The sequence below is a fragment of the Eucalyptus grandis genome, chromosome 3 (assembly GCF_016545825.1).
Source record: "Eucalyptus grandis isolate ANBG69807.140 chromosome 3, ASM1654582v1, whole genome shotgun sequence".
NCBI lineage: Eukaryota > Viridiplantae > Streptophyta > Magnoliopsida > Myrtales > Myrtaceae > Eucalyptus > Eucalyptus grandis.
Genome location: NC_052614.1, coordinates 23,283,656 through 23,297,148, shown reverse-complemented (window position 1 = coordinate 23,297,148; position 13,493 = coordinate 23,283,656). Strand labels below are relative to the sequence as shown.

Genomic DNA, 13,493 nt, shown 5'->3' with positions numbered 1-13,493 from the left:
TTGATATGTGGTCTTTTGTGGTATTTATGCAATTTAACAGAAATTAATGGAGAGTAAATTTGTCGCAAATATACTAGTTTAAGATTTTTGGTTTTAAAATTAATTTGGGGTAAATTTATCATATGTACACTGATTTGGGGTTTTTATAATTAAAAATTAATTTGGAGTAAATTTACATATGGGTATTAATTTGAAGTTTCTTGTGGTATTAATCCTAAAGAAAATCATTTAGCAAATTGTGGCCAGGAGAACCATTTATCAAGCAAACTATCAAAATAATCAACGACATGGGGCGTCCCCAACCGCGTGGAAAAAACGAAAACAAACAAAAAAGAAAAGGGAGGAGAATTTTCCTGCTTTCACATCGAAGCTGGGCGGGAGACGAAGCTTCGAGGAAGATTCGCGCCAAACTGTAGTGCGTTCCGTATTGGAAATTTGTCTGTTCATTTACATTGTATTTTTGTGAATATATTTTTAGGATGTAAAAAATACACGCTTCGTTGTCGTGGGTGGGTCAATGATTGACCTCATGTTAATCCATGCGCGAAGTATTTACGTCTTAGATTCCTAGTGGGAAACCGTCAGAAGTTTCCCGGAACGGGTAGTGTCGAGGAGGAGGACGGTCCCTTTCATCCCCCTAAAACTGGCCGTGTTTCTAGAGGCCGACCCGAAATCTTTTCACCCGAGACACGGTCGACGCGACATAATATAAATGATAAGAGTGTACAGTGAAAACTTTAGACAAATGCCACTTGATTCCAAGGGTGTTCTTGGCAAATTGGCCAGAGATCCGGTTTCTGAAGTGGAGATGAGACCCTTTTTGTGCCCATGACGGATTCTAGGAGCTCAAAACTGGTGATTAGACCAGCTTGTTATAGAACGGACCGGTACCTAAGAGAATTCAGCACTTAGCATAAATATGGCAGCTGCTTCGCAGGCTAAGGCAAGAGTTATAAGAACCACAACAGCGAGGGTGAAAGAGACAGATAGAGATGCGCAGGGACGAAGAGAAACTTAAAAGCTCTTCTAGACTTTGATGTGTTATAAAAAAGCGACAATAAAATTTAGGGTTAAATATCCAGAATATATTTATAATAAATCACCAAAAACCTTAAATTAATATATTTGCGATAAATTTATTCTCCGTTAGTTTTTGTTAAATTTGATTACTATCACAAAAAGCCACAAATTGATATACATGTGACAAACGGATGGTAAAATCTCAAATTAGTACAAGTGTATTGCCACATGTCATTCAACTTAGCAATTTAACACGGATACTAACGGAGAATAAATTTGTTACAGGTGTATAGTTTGAAGTTTTTTGTGGTCAAAAAATTAGTTTTGATAAATTTGTCACAAATGAACCAATGTGGGATTTTTCATGGTATTACATCAATTAATAATTTCACTTGTAGTTCTTCAACTCATTTAAATTATCCAATTGAATTCTCAGATTTTTAACATCTAAGTGTATGACCTAAGATTTTATATTGTTATAATGACCATCATCCCATTGCCAAATAAAAAATAAAAAATGCCACCACCTAAAATCAACCTTGGCGAAATTTAATAAGCTCATTTGACTTTAGTTTTACTTCTCCTATTAATGCACAATATGAATTATCATTTAAAAATTAATTGGCATTGACATAATTTATAACCTTTTATAAAATACACCTCTACTTTATATTTTTCTACATTTATAAGTCTATAAATATATATTAAAATTTTGCATCTAAAGAAAATTATTAGAGATGGACTATCCGAGGAAAAGTTAGAAACAAAAAAATTCGTATGAAGAAAATAGGAGATTGTGAAGAGGGGAGGGGGAATGGAGATGGAGATGGATTACATACAATTGACTAGTATATGAGTTCGGATTTGGGCCCAGTGAAAAAGATTACAACCAAGATGAATAGAACCATCCGAATTTTTCTTCTTCAAAGAGCAAAATTAATCCTAAGACAAAGTTTAGTCCAAGTGTCTGGGAGCTGAATTTCGTTCAACCAAGTCCCTACTTGGATCCATACCTAGCCCGAATCTTATGCAGTTCCTTGAGGGCTTTGGCCACGTCCATCCGATCCTGCGGTAACTCCATTGAGCATGCAACTCCAATCCTTAGGACGGAGGCAACGCATTCTCTCATCCTCTCAATGTCGTTCTCACTTTCTCCATTAATAATGGCCGAGTCCACAATCTCCATCACTCGGTCTGGCAAAGCCACCTTGACAAAGTTGTGGAGATTTAAATGGTCCTTGAAAGTCTCTTCCGTGGGTCTCCTCCCAGTTAACATTTCCAATAAAAGAATACCATAGCTATACATATCGCCTTGTGTGAATACCATATCCCCCATGCCATACTCTAAAATAGTGTACATCAAGTAGTATACAATGAGAATAAATATTTAATAAGCAAACACAAATAAAACTTAGACAATTAATGAGAAAATTTTCTTACCAGGAGGGACATAACCTATAGAACCCCTCACTACCACTAAGCTACTGTTGTCATCAATGTCCATGGCGTCTTTTTTCATAGGGGAGCTAATTGTTGCCAGCCCAAAATCCCCAACTCGTCCCATCATCTTGTTGTCTAGAAGGACGTTACTTGGCTTCAAATCTCCATGTACAATCTTTGGGCTACAAACCTCATGAAGATATTCGATTGCAGAAGCTATGTCAATGGCAATGTCTAACCTTTGCATTAGTCCCAAATGCCTTGGCTTTCCATGTTCATGTTCATGTTCATGCTCAACATCCTCTTCGTTTCCTTGGTGTATCCAATTCTCTAAACTCCCATTAGCCATGTATTCGTACAATAGAGCTTTGAAATCGTTGCCGTGATAGTCCACACTTGAACAAACGTTCACTATTTTCACAAGATTTCGGTGTCGTATAGCCCCTAAGGTTCGACATTCCGAGACGAAGCTCTTCGAAGCACCTATGTGGCCCAAGTTGAGCACTTTAATGGCCACCAAGCCGCCTTCCTGTGTGGTTGCTTTATAGATAGTACCATATCTCCCTTTACCGATCACATTGATCTCAGAGAATCCATCTGAGGCTCTAAAGAGCTCCTCATAAGAGACCATCGAAAATTTGTGTCTAAATGGAAATTCAATCAAAGAGGTATTCTTTTTCAACTTCTTTCTTTGATACCACAAGATAAACAGGCAAAGACATAGAATGAAGTATGACAAGATGGCTATCACTGTGGCGATTACTCTAACTTTGTTGGTCCATAATGGTTTAGAGGTATTCGATTTGCAAGAAGGAAGGTTTAGTTCTACAATACCTCCACAGAGATTCCTATTCTCAAAGACGGACACTGCACTAGCATTGAGAAATACTCCCTGCTTCGGAACTTCTCCTTCAAGCTTGTTTGAAGATAGATTCAAGTACTTTAGCTCTGTAAGTTGAGCGAGAAAGCTTGGGATTTCACCAGATAAGTTGTTATGGGAAACATCCAACTCTTGTAAGCCTCGTAATGTGCTTAAAGCCGGAGGAATTTCGCCATGAAAGGAATTGAATGCTAAGTTGAGCCGCCCCAATACTAAGCACTTGCCGATGGAGCTAGGAATTGGTCCCATCAGCTTATTGTAAGATAGATCCAGTTCGCCAAGATTGATTAAGGACCCAACTTGAGACGAGAGAGATCCACTCAACTGGTTATGTGCCAAGCTAAAGATAATCGAAATGGTATAAAGGCCAAGAACCTTCCCTGGGATTGAACCACTCAGATTATTATTGGAAAGCTCGAGCTCAATTAGTTGCCTGCAGTTACCAAGACTCTGAGGTATTTCCCCATAGAAATCATTGAACAGTAGGTAAAAGCGATTCAATAAAGTCAAATTGCCGATTGATGACGGAATCTCTCCCGTTAGCATGTTTCCGCTTAAGTACAATTCGTGCAAGTTATGGAGTGCTCCAATACAAGAAGGAACACAACCACCAAGTGAATTGTCTGTTAAGTCAAGATAGGACAAGTTGAAGAGATTGCCAATACTTGGAGGAATGGTTCCGTACATTGTGTTGGATGACATAGAAATTACACTAACGCTATTGGAAAGATTGCCAATGGAATCCGGCAATAGACCTTTAAGAAAATTGTGGTCAATTGAAATAACTTTCAGCCTTGAACAATTAGTCAATAAGGTAATGAAACTGAAGTCATCTCGCAACTCGTTAGAAGTAAGGGATATTATTCTAAGAGCTTTCAGCCTTCCAAGATTTGCAGGCATTGGTCCATGAAAATTATTACTAGCATAGTAGATATATTGAAGGCCAGAGGCATTCGATAAGGACGGAGGTATAACCCCAGTAAACAAATTACTAAGAAAATCAAGGTAAAGGAGAGAAGGAAGAGTATTGCCAATATAAGGGGGAATGCTCCCTCTCAATTGATTGTTACCGATGCCTAAATAGAAAATGCCGGACATGTTGAAGATTGTTGGAGGGATCTCACCGGTGAGTTGGTTATCCGCCAATTGAACAAAACTCAAACCATGAAGCTTGGACAAAGTCCTGGGAATCTCTCCTTGCAACCCATTTTTCATGAGTGAAAGCTTGTAAAGTTGGGAGAGATTTCCAATAGATTGAGGAATAGATCCTACAAGACTGTTTCTAGCCAAACCTAAAGCTTGAAGCTTTGACAAAGAGCCGAGCTCATTAGGAATTTTGCCCACAAGTTGGTTATCAATGAGATTTAAAATCTCAAGGTTTGAGCATTGAGAAAGATTGGTGGGCATATGTCCACTAAAAGAGTTGTTACTAAGGATGAGATGACGAAGGCGAAACAAGTGGCCAATGCTTTGTGGAATTTCACCGTGAAAGCTATTATTCTATAGAACAAGGCTTCTCAAGAAAGAGAGGTTTCTGACATGAGGCGATAGAAGACCCCCCAAGCCTTTCGATGTCAGGTTGAGGGCCACGACTCTTTCGGGATGTCGTCCACCACATAACACACCTTGCCACTTACAGTGATGAAAAGAGTCATTCCACGAGCTCAAAGCTCCAAGCGGATCCTCATCCACACTGTGTTTGAAGTAGATTAAAGCGAGCCGATCCGTCTGGTTGGTTTGCATCGTTGGACTCGTCCATAATGGGAGCTGGGCATAGAAAAATAGGAACATAATTGCCATATGCTTTTCCATTGTGAGTGGGTTCTATGTCCTAACAAGCTACAAGCAAAGTCTCTTCTAGATTGAATTACAGAAGAAATGAAGACCTTCAAAAGCATATGTATTTCCATTGATCAAAAGACACCTTTTTACACGGCGAAACTCGACCCAATATGTAAGTTTAACCCAAACAAAGAGTTGGACTTTAAAAGTATTGCAGATTGGCTGAACCAAAGAAAGGGCGCATACACACACACGCGCGTCAAAATGGAGGATTTGACAGCTGCCCAATGACTTCCTGGAAAGGCGCGCTGTGAAGAAAGGAAATCAAGAGTGGACGTTTTCAGCCATTTCAAAGAGAGCTCCTGTTTGTTCGCGGGCAAAGTCTCTTCCAGATTGAATTAAAGAAGAAATGAAGACCTTCAAAAGCATATGCATTTCCATTGATCAAAAGACACCTTTTTACAAGGCGAAACCCGACCCAATATACAAGTTTAACCCAAACAAAGAATTGGACTTTAAAGTATTGTAGATTGGCCGAACCAAAGAAAGGGCGCACACACACACGTCAAAATGGAGGATTTGACAGCTGCCCAATGACTTCCTGAAAAGGCGTGCTGTGAAGAAAGGAAATCAAGAGTGGACGTTTTCAGCCATTTCAAAGAGAGCTCTTGTTTGTTCGCGGGCAAAGTCTCTTCTAGATTGAATTAAAGAAGAAATAAAGACCTTCAAAAGCATATGCATTTCCATTGATCAAAAGACACATTTTCACACGGCGAAACCCGACCCAATATGTAAGTTTAACCCAAACAAAGAGTTGGACTTTAAAAGTATTGCAAATTGGCCGAACCAAAGAAAGGGCGCACACACACACGTCAAAATGGAGGATTTGACAGTTGTCCAATGACTTCCTAGAAAGGCATGCTGTGAAGAAAGGAAATCAAGAGTGGACGTTTTCAGCCATTTCAAAGAGAGCTCTTGTTTGTTTGCGGGCAAAGTCTCTTCCAGATTGAATTAAAGAAGAAATGAAGACCTTCAAAAGCATATGTATTTCCATTGATCAAAAGACACCTTTTTACACGGCGAAACCCGACCCAATATGAAAGTTTAACCTAAACAAAGAGTTGGACTTTAAAAGTATTGCAGATTGGCCGAACCAAAGAAAGGGCGCACGCACACACGTCAAAATGGAGGATTTGACAGCTGCCCAATGACTTCCTAGAAAGGCGTGCTGTGAAGAAAGGAAATCAAGAGTGGACGTTTTCAGCCATTTCAAAGAGAGCTCCTCTTTGTTCGCGAGCAAAGTCTCTTCCAAATTGAATTAAAGAAGAAATGAAGACCTTCAAAAGCATATGCATTTCCATTGATCAAAAGACACATTTTACACGGCAAAACCCGACCCAATATGCAAGTTTAACCCAAAAAAAGAGTTGGACTTTAAAAGTATTGCATATTGGCCGAACCAAAGAAAGGGCGCACGCACACACGTCAAAATGGAGGATTTGACAGTTGCCCAATGACTTCCTGGAAAGGTGTGCTATGAAGAAAGGAAATCAAGAGTGGACGTTTTCAGCCATTTCAAAGAGAGCTCCTGTTTGTTCGCACGCAAAGTCTCTTCCAGATTGAATTAAAGAAGAAATGAAGATCTTCAAAAGCATATACATTTCCATTGATCAAAAGACCTTTTTACACAGCGAAACCCGACCCAATATGCAAGTTTAACCCAAACAAAGAGATGGACTTTAAAAGTATTGCAGATTGGCCGAACCAAAGAAAGGGTGCACACACACACGTAAAAATGGAGGATTTGACAGTTGCCCAATGACTTCCTGGAAAGGCGTGCTGTGAAGAAAGGAAATCAAGAGTGGATTTTTTCAGCCATTTCAAAGAGAGCTCCTATTTGTTCGCGGGCAAAGCCTGTAATTTGTGCTGTGAGCTTTTTACATCCAAATTGTTAAAACCTTGGGTTCAGGTTTAGTTTAGACATGGGAAACAATCGAGCATATTGAGTGAATGTAATTCCAATTCTCCAATTATAGCAAATTTTTATTACTAGCTCTCCCCGTAGATATAAGTGCTAGCATTTATACTGAATCACGTAAATCTTTGAATTCTTTATTATTACTCATTTATTTTTTTGGTGATTTTCCACTGACTTAAATACAAAATCCTTATTAGCTTCTTGAAAGTTAGTCACTTAGATCCTATCACTCTTGTTCCAATTAAAATTCATCAGGTAGAACCCTTGTGCCAAGCTTGAACCCAAGACTAAGAGGGCCGGTTTGTGTGGGCCAGCACAACTCAATTACCATGCTTAGATAGGGGTTTTATAAATATACATGTTAGGAAAAGCAAGATGCTGAAATTCAAGTCTGTTTGACCATTTGAAACCAAAGAGTTTGCAAAATAATGCACGAGTATATGAATCAAATTTAGATTTTATGGGAGAAGGGGAATTTCGATGTGCAATTGCCAGTGTGGTACAAAAACTGAAGTTATGGTCCTGGTACTGAACAAAGAATACGGGATGCAAATTACTTTGTTAGAAACTAAACAAAGAGAAAGAAGAATATTCTAGAATTTGGTGGAGAATTAAGAATGTTAGCTCTGATCTTGAAGTCAAGTTTCCAGTGGAAAGTCAACAACATTGTACAATCATGGCCGGTGAGCATGATGACCTCCACCATGAGAAGTTTTCCATTTCTTTTTCCCTTCTTTAAACTTTTCTTTTTAGGATCTCTCGATTTGATTATCAAAGCCATCGCAGGACAGTCTCGAATGGTAAACTAAGATAAGGCATCAATAGTGCTCGACACTTTTGAAGGCTATGGGATTTCGATGAACACCGATTGAGCTTAGTCGAAGGCCCACTTGTGTAAATAAAGATGGTTCAACCCCTTCCACCATATGGGGGCAAATTATGCACAACTTCTCTGAATTTTTTTGCCTCCGATTTTTCACTTGTTATACAATAACGTTTGAACTTTTAATTTGTTCAAACAATTAACTCTTCATTATATTGTTATTAGCATGCACATGCTTGTGAATTTGGGGTAAAAGTATAAATTTTATCTCATTCTTTTTCTAAGGAAGCCTCTTTTTCTAAAAGACTGAAAAATATAGAAAATGGAAGAGAAATAAATTAACTAAAATACTAATAATCATATTTAATGATGAATTTTTTTCAAAATTAAATAAATATAGCCACCTTAATATAACTAAATAAGAAATTTTAAAAAATAAATGCAAATTCATTAGAATGGGAAAAAGGCATCTATAACTAAAAGATCAAATAACAAGAATTGCTTAATCACTATGTATGTTTAAAGGGTAAATTACTGTAAAAACTATTGATTAACAAAAATATTTACAAGGAGGACGATGAATCCCTTGCAAATCTATCTCTTTAAGAGGCAATCTTTCAAGAAGAGCTTTTAGCATCTTGAGTTCAAAAATTGTTAAAGTATATAATGCGTGAAAATGATAGGATATTGCAATTTATGTCAACGCGAAATCATTGGAAAAATAAACAAGAAATAATAAGGACACCATAAATTTACGTGGTTTGGTCCGAGTATCAATACCTACATCCACGAGAAGAGCTAGCAGCAAATAATCCATTATAATCAAAGAATCAAAGTTTACAATTGTTCACACGCTCACGCTCATGTTTCCCACACCTAGATTTAAGCCCAAACCCAAAGTGTTCAATTTACTTGGACATAAACTCATGGCACAAAATTACCATGCATTCAAATTTAAAGTAAAATGTTCTACGTACGCCAAAACAAGAACTAGGTGTTTGTCTTTTCCCCACGTACATACAGCTTCGCGTTCTCTACCACTTTAAGACTTGTGTGATGTTTGGACGTGTGAACGTGGGGCTCCTTTTTCTTTCATAGGGCGTCTCTTCTTTTTTCCGCTAAAGAGCACGCCTTTTATATTGTGTGCTCAGAGTCAACTTTGACTCTGGGCCTCACCTTGGATTCTTTTCTCCAATATGGATTATTCTTCTGCCTTCTTCTGCACGTACAAAGAAAGATAGAAAACCATCATTTTTCTTAAAAATTTTATCTTTATTTTATTTCCTCCTTTATTGAGCTATAAGGAGTTCAACAAAAGAAGGGGTTTTTCATCCAATTTGAAATCTACTTGAGAAATCTTTCTTAGCAAATTCGATTTAACAAATCGTTATCCGAATTCAAATTCAAGACATTAATTTAACAATTCTCCACCTTGGCTCGATGTTTGAAGCCAAGTTATAGTGCTCATCATCTATGCTGTTTTCCCAACACCTCGAGGGGCATTCACTCTCCATAGACGCCAATAGAGCTTAAGCAGAATTTGAGCTTCGCCAAAGGAACAAACGTAGTCGTCATGTTTGTTGAGTTATCTACTATAGCAATCTTTTTTACAATAACGTTACCCTTAACTAAGACATCTTAGATAAAGTGGTATCTAATTTTGATATGCTTCGTTCGCTCGTGATAAACTGGATTATATGCCAAATATATCGCACCTTGATTATCACAGTATATATCCACACTTTTCAGCTCTAAACTAAAGTTTGAGAGCAAACTCCGTAACCATATCGCCTCATTTGCTACAAAGGTTAGTGCCATGTACTCTACTTTAGTTGAAGACAAGGCAACGTGATCTTGTAAGGACGCTTTCCAACTAACTGCACCACTTGCTAGCATAAACATGTACCCTGCTAAAGACCTGCAATCATCCAAGTCACTAGCGTGATTCGAATCCTCAAAACTAGTAGTTTCATTGCCATTGATGTCCTTCCGGTACACTATACCCACGTCTGTTGTCCCCTTTAAATATATGAGGATCCACTTCACAATTTTTCGATGAGCTTTACCAGAACGCTTCATCTAGCGACTAACCACGCTCACAGCTTGTGAAATATCAGGCCTAATACATACCATAGCATACATAATACTACTCACGATACTAGAATAAGAAACACAGGATATATGCTTCTCCTCTTCCTTAGTCTACGATGATAAAGTGTTTTGCTAAAGGTATACTTATAGATTTTGCCAACTGTATATTAAAACATACCACGATCTTCTCAATATATTTCTTTTAAGATAGACGTGAAACTCCTGCAGCCTTGTCATGCAAAATCTCTATACCTAATTTTTTTTTTTTTTGCAGTACCTAAATCTTTCATCTTAAATTTAGTATTTAACCGCCTCTTCAGTACATCAATATCAGACATATTCTTAACTGCTATCAACATATCATCAACATATAAAAGTAAATAAATCAAAGAACCATTCTCCAATCTTCTAAAGTAAATGTAGCTATTCATCTGACTTTTCGATTAGTCTTGACTAGCCATGAAAGCATCAAAACGCTTATATCACTGTCTAGGAGACTATTTTGGCCCATACAAAGATTTCTTCAACAAGCAAACATGATTTTCCTTCCTTGGAATAGCAAATCCCTCTAGCTGTCTCATATAAATTTGCCCCTTCAACTCACCATGAAGAAATGCAGTTTTCACATCTAACTGCTCTAACTCGAGATCATGCAAAACAACTAAAGCAAGTAAAATATAAATTGAAGTATGTCTTACCACATGAGAGAACACCTCATTATAGTCAATGCCCTCACGCTATGTATATCTTTTCACCGTAAGTCTTGCCTAATACCTCGCTACCTCGACAATAGGAATACCTTCTTTTCATTTAAAGACCCATTTATTTCTAACTATCTTCTATCTCTTAGGTACTTTGACCAACTCCCATGTTTGATTTCGATGGAGTGATTCCATCTCTTCACTCATAGCACTTAGCCATTGCGACGACTTAGAGCCAGCCATCGCCTCAAAGTAAGATAGAGGCTCATCTATCTCCACCTCATCACCTACAGTCAATGCATAAGCAATAATTGTATAACAAAAACGTACCGGTGATTTAATTTGCATTCTTTATCTATCTATAGCTTTAATGTGTTGTGGCTTTGTTGATTGTTCATTATCACCGACTTCAGGAATTGTGGCATCATCTGCAGTCTCAACTTTTGTTACCTTATGTCACGACCTAACCTCGGGTGAACCACCTAGGGTTTGATTAATGGATTATTAAGCCTAAACTTAGCTCGAGCTCTCCCAAGCCCATACCAATTCACGACTTAGGTTCAAGTTCTTAACATATAAATGATTTTTCTATTAGGAGTTGCCACTAATCTATTTTTGATGGGTCAATTAGAAACCCAAGTAAAGTAACATGAGATTTACTTTACTCCTGCGAACCAGAGATTGTGAGTTTGAGGACTTGATTACGTTAGATTTCTAACGCTCTTTCGGTACATTTCTCTTTTATTTCGAAAAAATATTTTGCAAGCAACTTGAATTGATTTTAATTTACTTCTCTAACATGTGAGGTGATTATGCGGGTGTGCAAACCATCAATTTAACATCCAAATAAAGTAATAAATAAATTATGGGACTTACCTCATAACAACGAAAGCATCTACAACGTTAGATCAGAATTCACATCAACAGTTCTAGATATAATTTTCAATTAACATGCAATTACTTAATTTTTATTTTCACTTGTTTAATGAGAATTATGCTTTATGCAATATATGCTACTAATTTAACATGAAGTGACATGACATAGTGTTGACACCTAAATTTTGACAACCTAATCATTCCTTCATTGCATAAAAAATAAGGGACTAAAATTTAGCCCTTAAGCAATAATATTAAATTAAATTGCTTAGCATATAGATATTAGGGGCATATTTCATTTAAATACACATTTGTCGAGCCTTGGATGGAAATGCAGACAACCTTGTGACTGCATGATGGGAACACAATCACACAGCTGGTTGCAGCTTCGAAACAGCTCTAGTCCATTGGGCAGCAAAACGGGGCCAAGCTCATTAAAAGGCCATGATGACCGCACCCTTTAAATTGCTGGAGTTCTAATTCTGTTAAGTGAAATTTTTGACCCATTGACCCATGCAAAAATTCTTTCAATTTTGTGTGGGCACGAGATCTTCAGTAATTAGGGAAAGAAAACAATAGAGTATGGTTGATTTGGTGAGTCGTAAGGAAACAAAATAAAAAGGGTTGATTGGCAAAGAGCAGGAGGCGTGCACATCATGAAATAAAATAAAGACGAAACTCGATTCTCGTGATTCAAAGTTGGAGCAATATTCGGTCAATAAAAGAAACAGGCAATAAAGAAGTATTGGCTTATAGATGCATGATATGCAAGGATTAGAAGAAGGAAAGTGTATTTTGGGCTTTCCTTTTACCAACCCTAGTTGTTCCCTATAAAAGGAGAAAACCCTTTTGGTCAGCTGGGGGGATCACATAATACACAAAAAAAGAACACACTTGAGAGAGAACAGAGAGAAGGAAATCTAGTCTAGTTCTTGGCCGCGCCCACTCCACGGCCAGACCTGTGGCCGTGCCTTTATCGCCATCATTGCTACATCGTGTTGCTGCCATACTGAGGTGTTGACGACGGCCAAGCCACTCCCTGCACACGTGCCACCTGAGAAATCAACCGAGTCTGAGCTGTTGCACCCAACCGCGTTGCTGTTTTGGTTTCGTTATTGCTGTGTGTTGGTGCCGTTGCTTCCTGACCACCGTCGATCCTCCACCGGTTGAACGCTACCCCACTGAGTTGGCGGTCTTTTGTGCTTTTATTTTCAGGTTCCCGCGAGTCCCAGTGTCACTTGTCTACACCTGAGTTACATTGGTGACCAGCCTTGGACGTTCAAATCTTCATGCCAACAACCCTCCTTTTTGCTGTTCAAGTCTTCTGGTGGACGTCCCCTTGCTGTATTGGTCAACTTTGTGATCTTGTCAGGCCAAATCAATGAAGTATTGGCCACCATTCGAAATTCACTATTACTTATTGAGCGAGGTATCGTCATTGAGCAGCACGTCCATGAACCACGACTCGTGAGTCATCCCGCCATCCGTCGTCCCACCGAACTTGACAACGTGGTCCAAGTGACACCAAATATTAGGTAAGAATCTCTTTTAATTCGATTTTCATATATCCTTATTGCCTAATTTATGGGATTATGTCGTATGAATATTTGAATGATACCATCATATTCACAAAATATCGATTAGCCTTTTAAATTGGGAAATATTTCTAATTTCGCAACATACATATGATTGACGGTCCAATTTCACGCTCGAAATACGACTCGCAATCATATGGAAAAATCATTGATTCGATCTCACGCTCGAGATACGATTCGTGATTTTATTTAAAAATTGGCCAATCCGATCTCATGCGCGAGATACAATATGTCAATTTATTTCCCAAAATTAAATGGACATGGATAATATCTTGCTTGATTTGGTGCCGTGCTATTCTTGATGCCT

The 13,493-nt window shown here is 38.2% G+C and overlaps 1 protein-coding gene across 1 annotated transcript; it reads right to left on the bottom strand.

Moving 5' to 3' along the window:
- Positions 1–2,017: 2,017 nt before the first annotated feature.
- On the bottom strand, positions 2,018–4,747 carry LOC104439268 (receptor kinase-like protein Xa21). The gene is made up of 2 exons (XM_039309468.1): positions 2,461–4,747; positions 2,018–2,364 (listed from the first exon to the last, which is right to left on the bottom strand). The coding sequence occupies exons 1-2, from the start codon at positions 4,745–4,747 to the stop codon at positions 2,018–2,020; spliced, it is 2,634 nt and encodes an 877-aa protein (XP_039165402.1).
- Positions 4,748–13,493: the final 8,746 nt, after the last annotated feature.

Bases quoted from the DNA above. Each gene is read 5' to 3' on its own strand.
- LOC104439268 (XM_039309468.1), bottom strand. From the start codon at position 4,747: ATGCCCACCAATCTTTCTCAATGCTCAAACCTTGAGATTTTAAATCTC. The intron at 2,365-2,460 runs GTAAGAAAATTT...ACACTATTTTAG, and splicing joins TATAGGTTATGTCCCTCCTG to AGTATGGCATGGGGGATATG.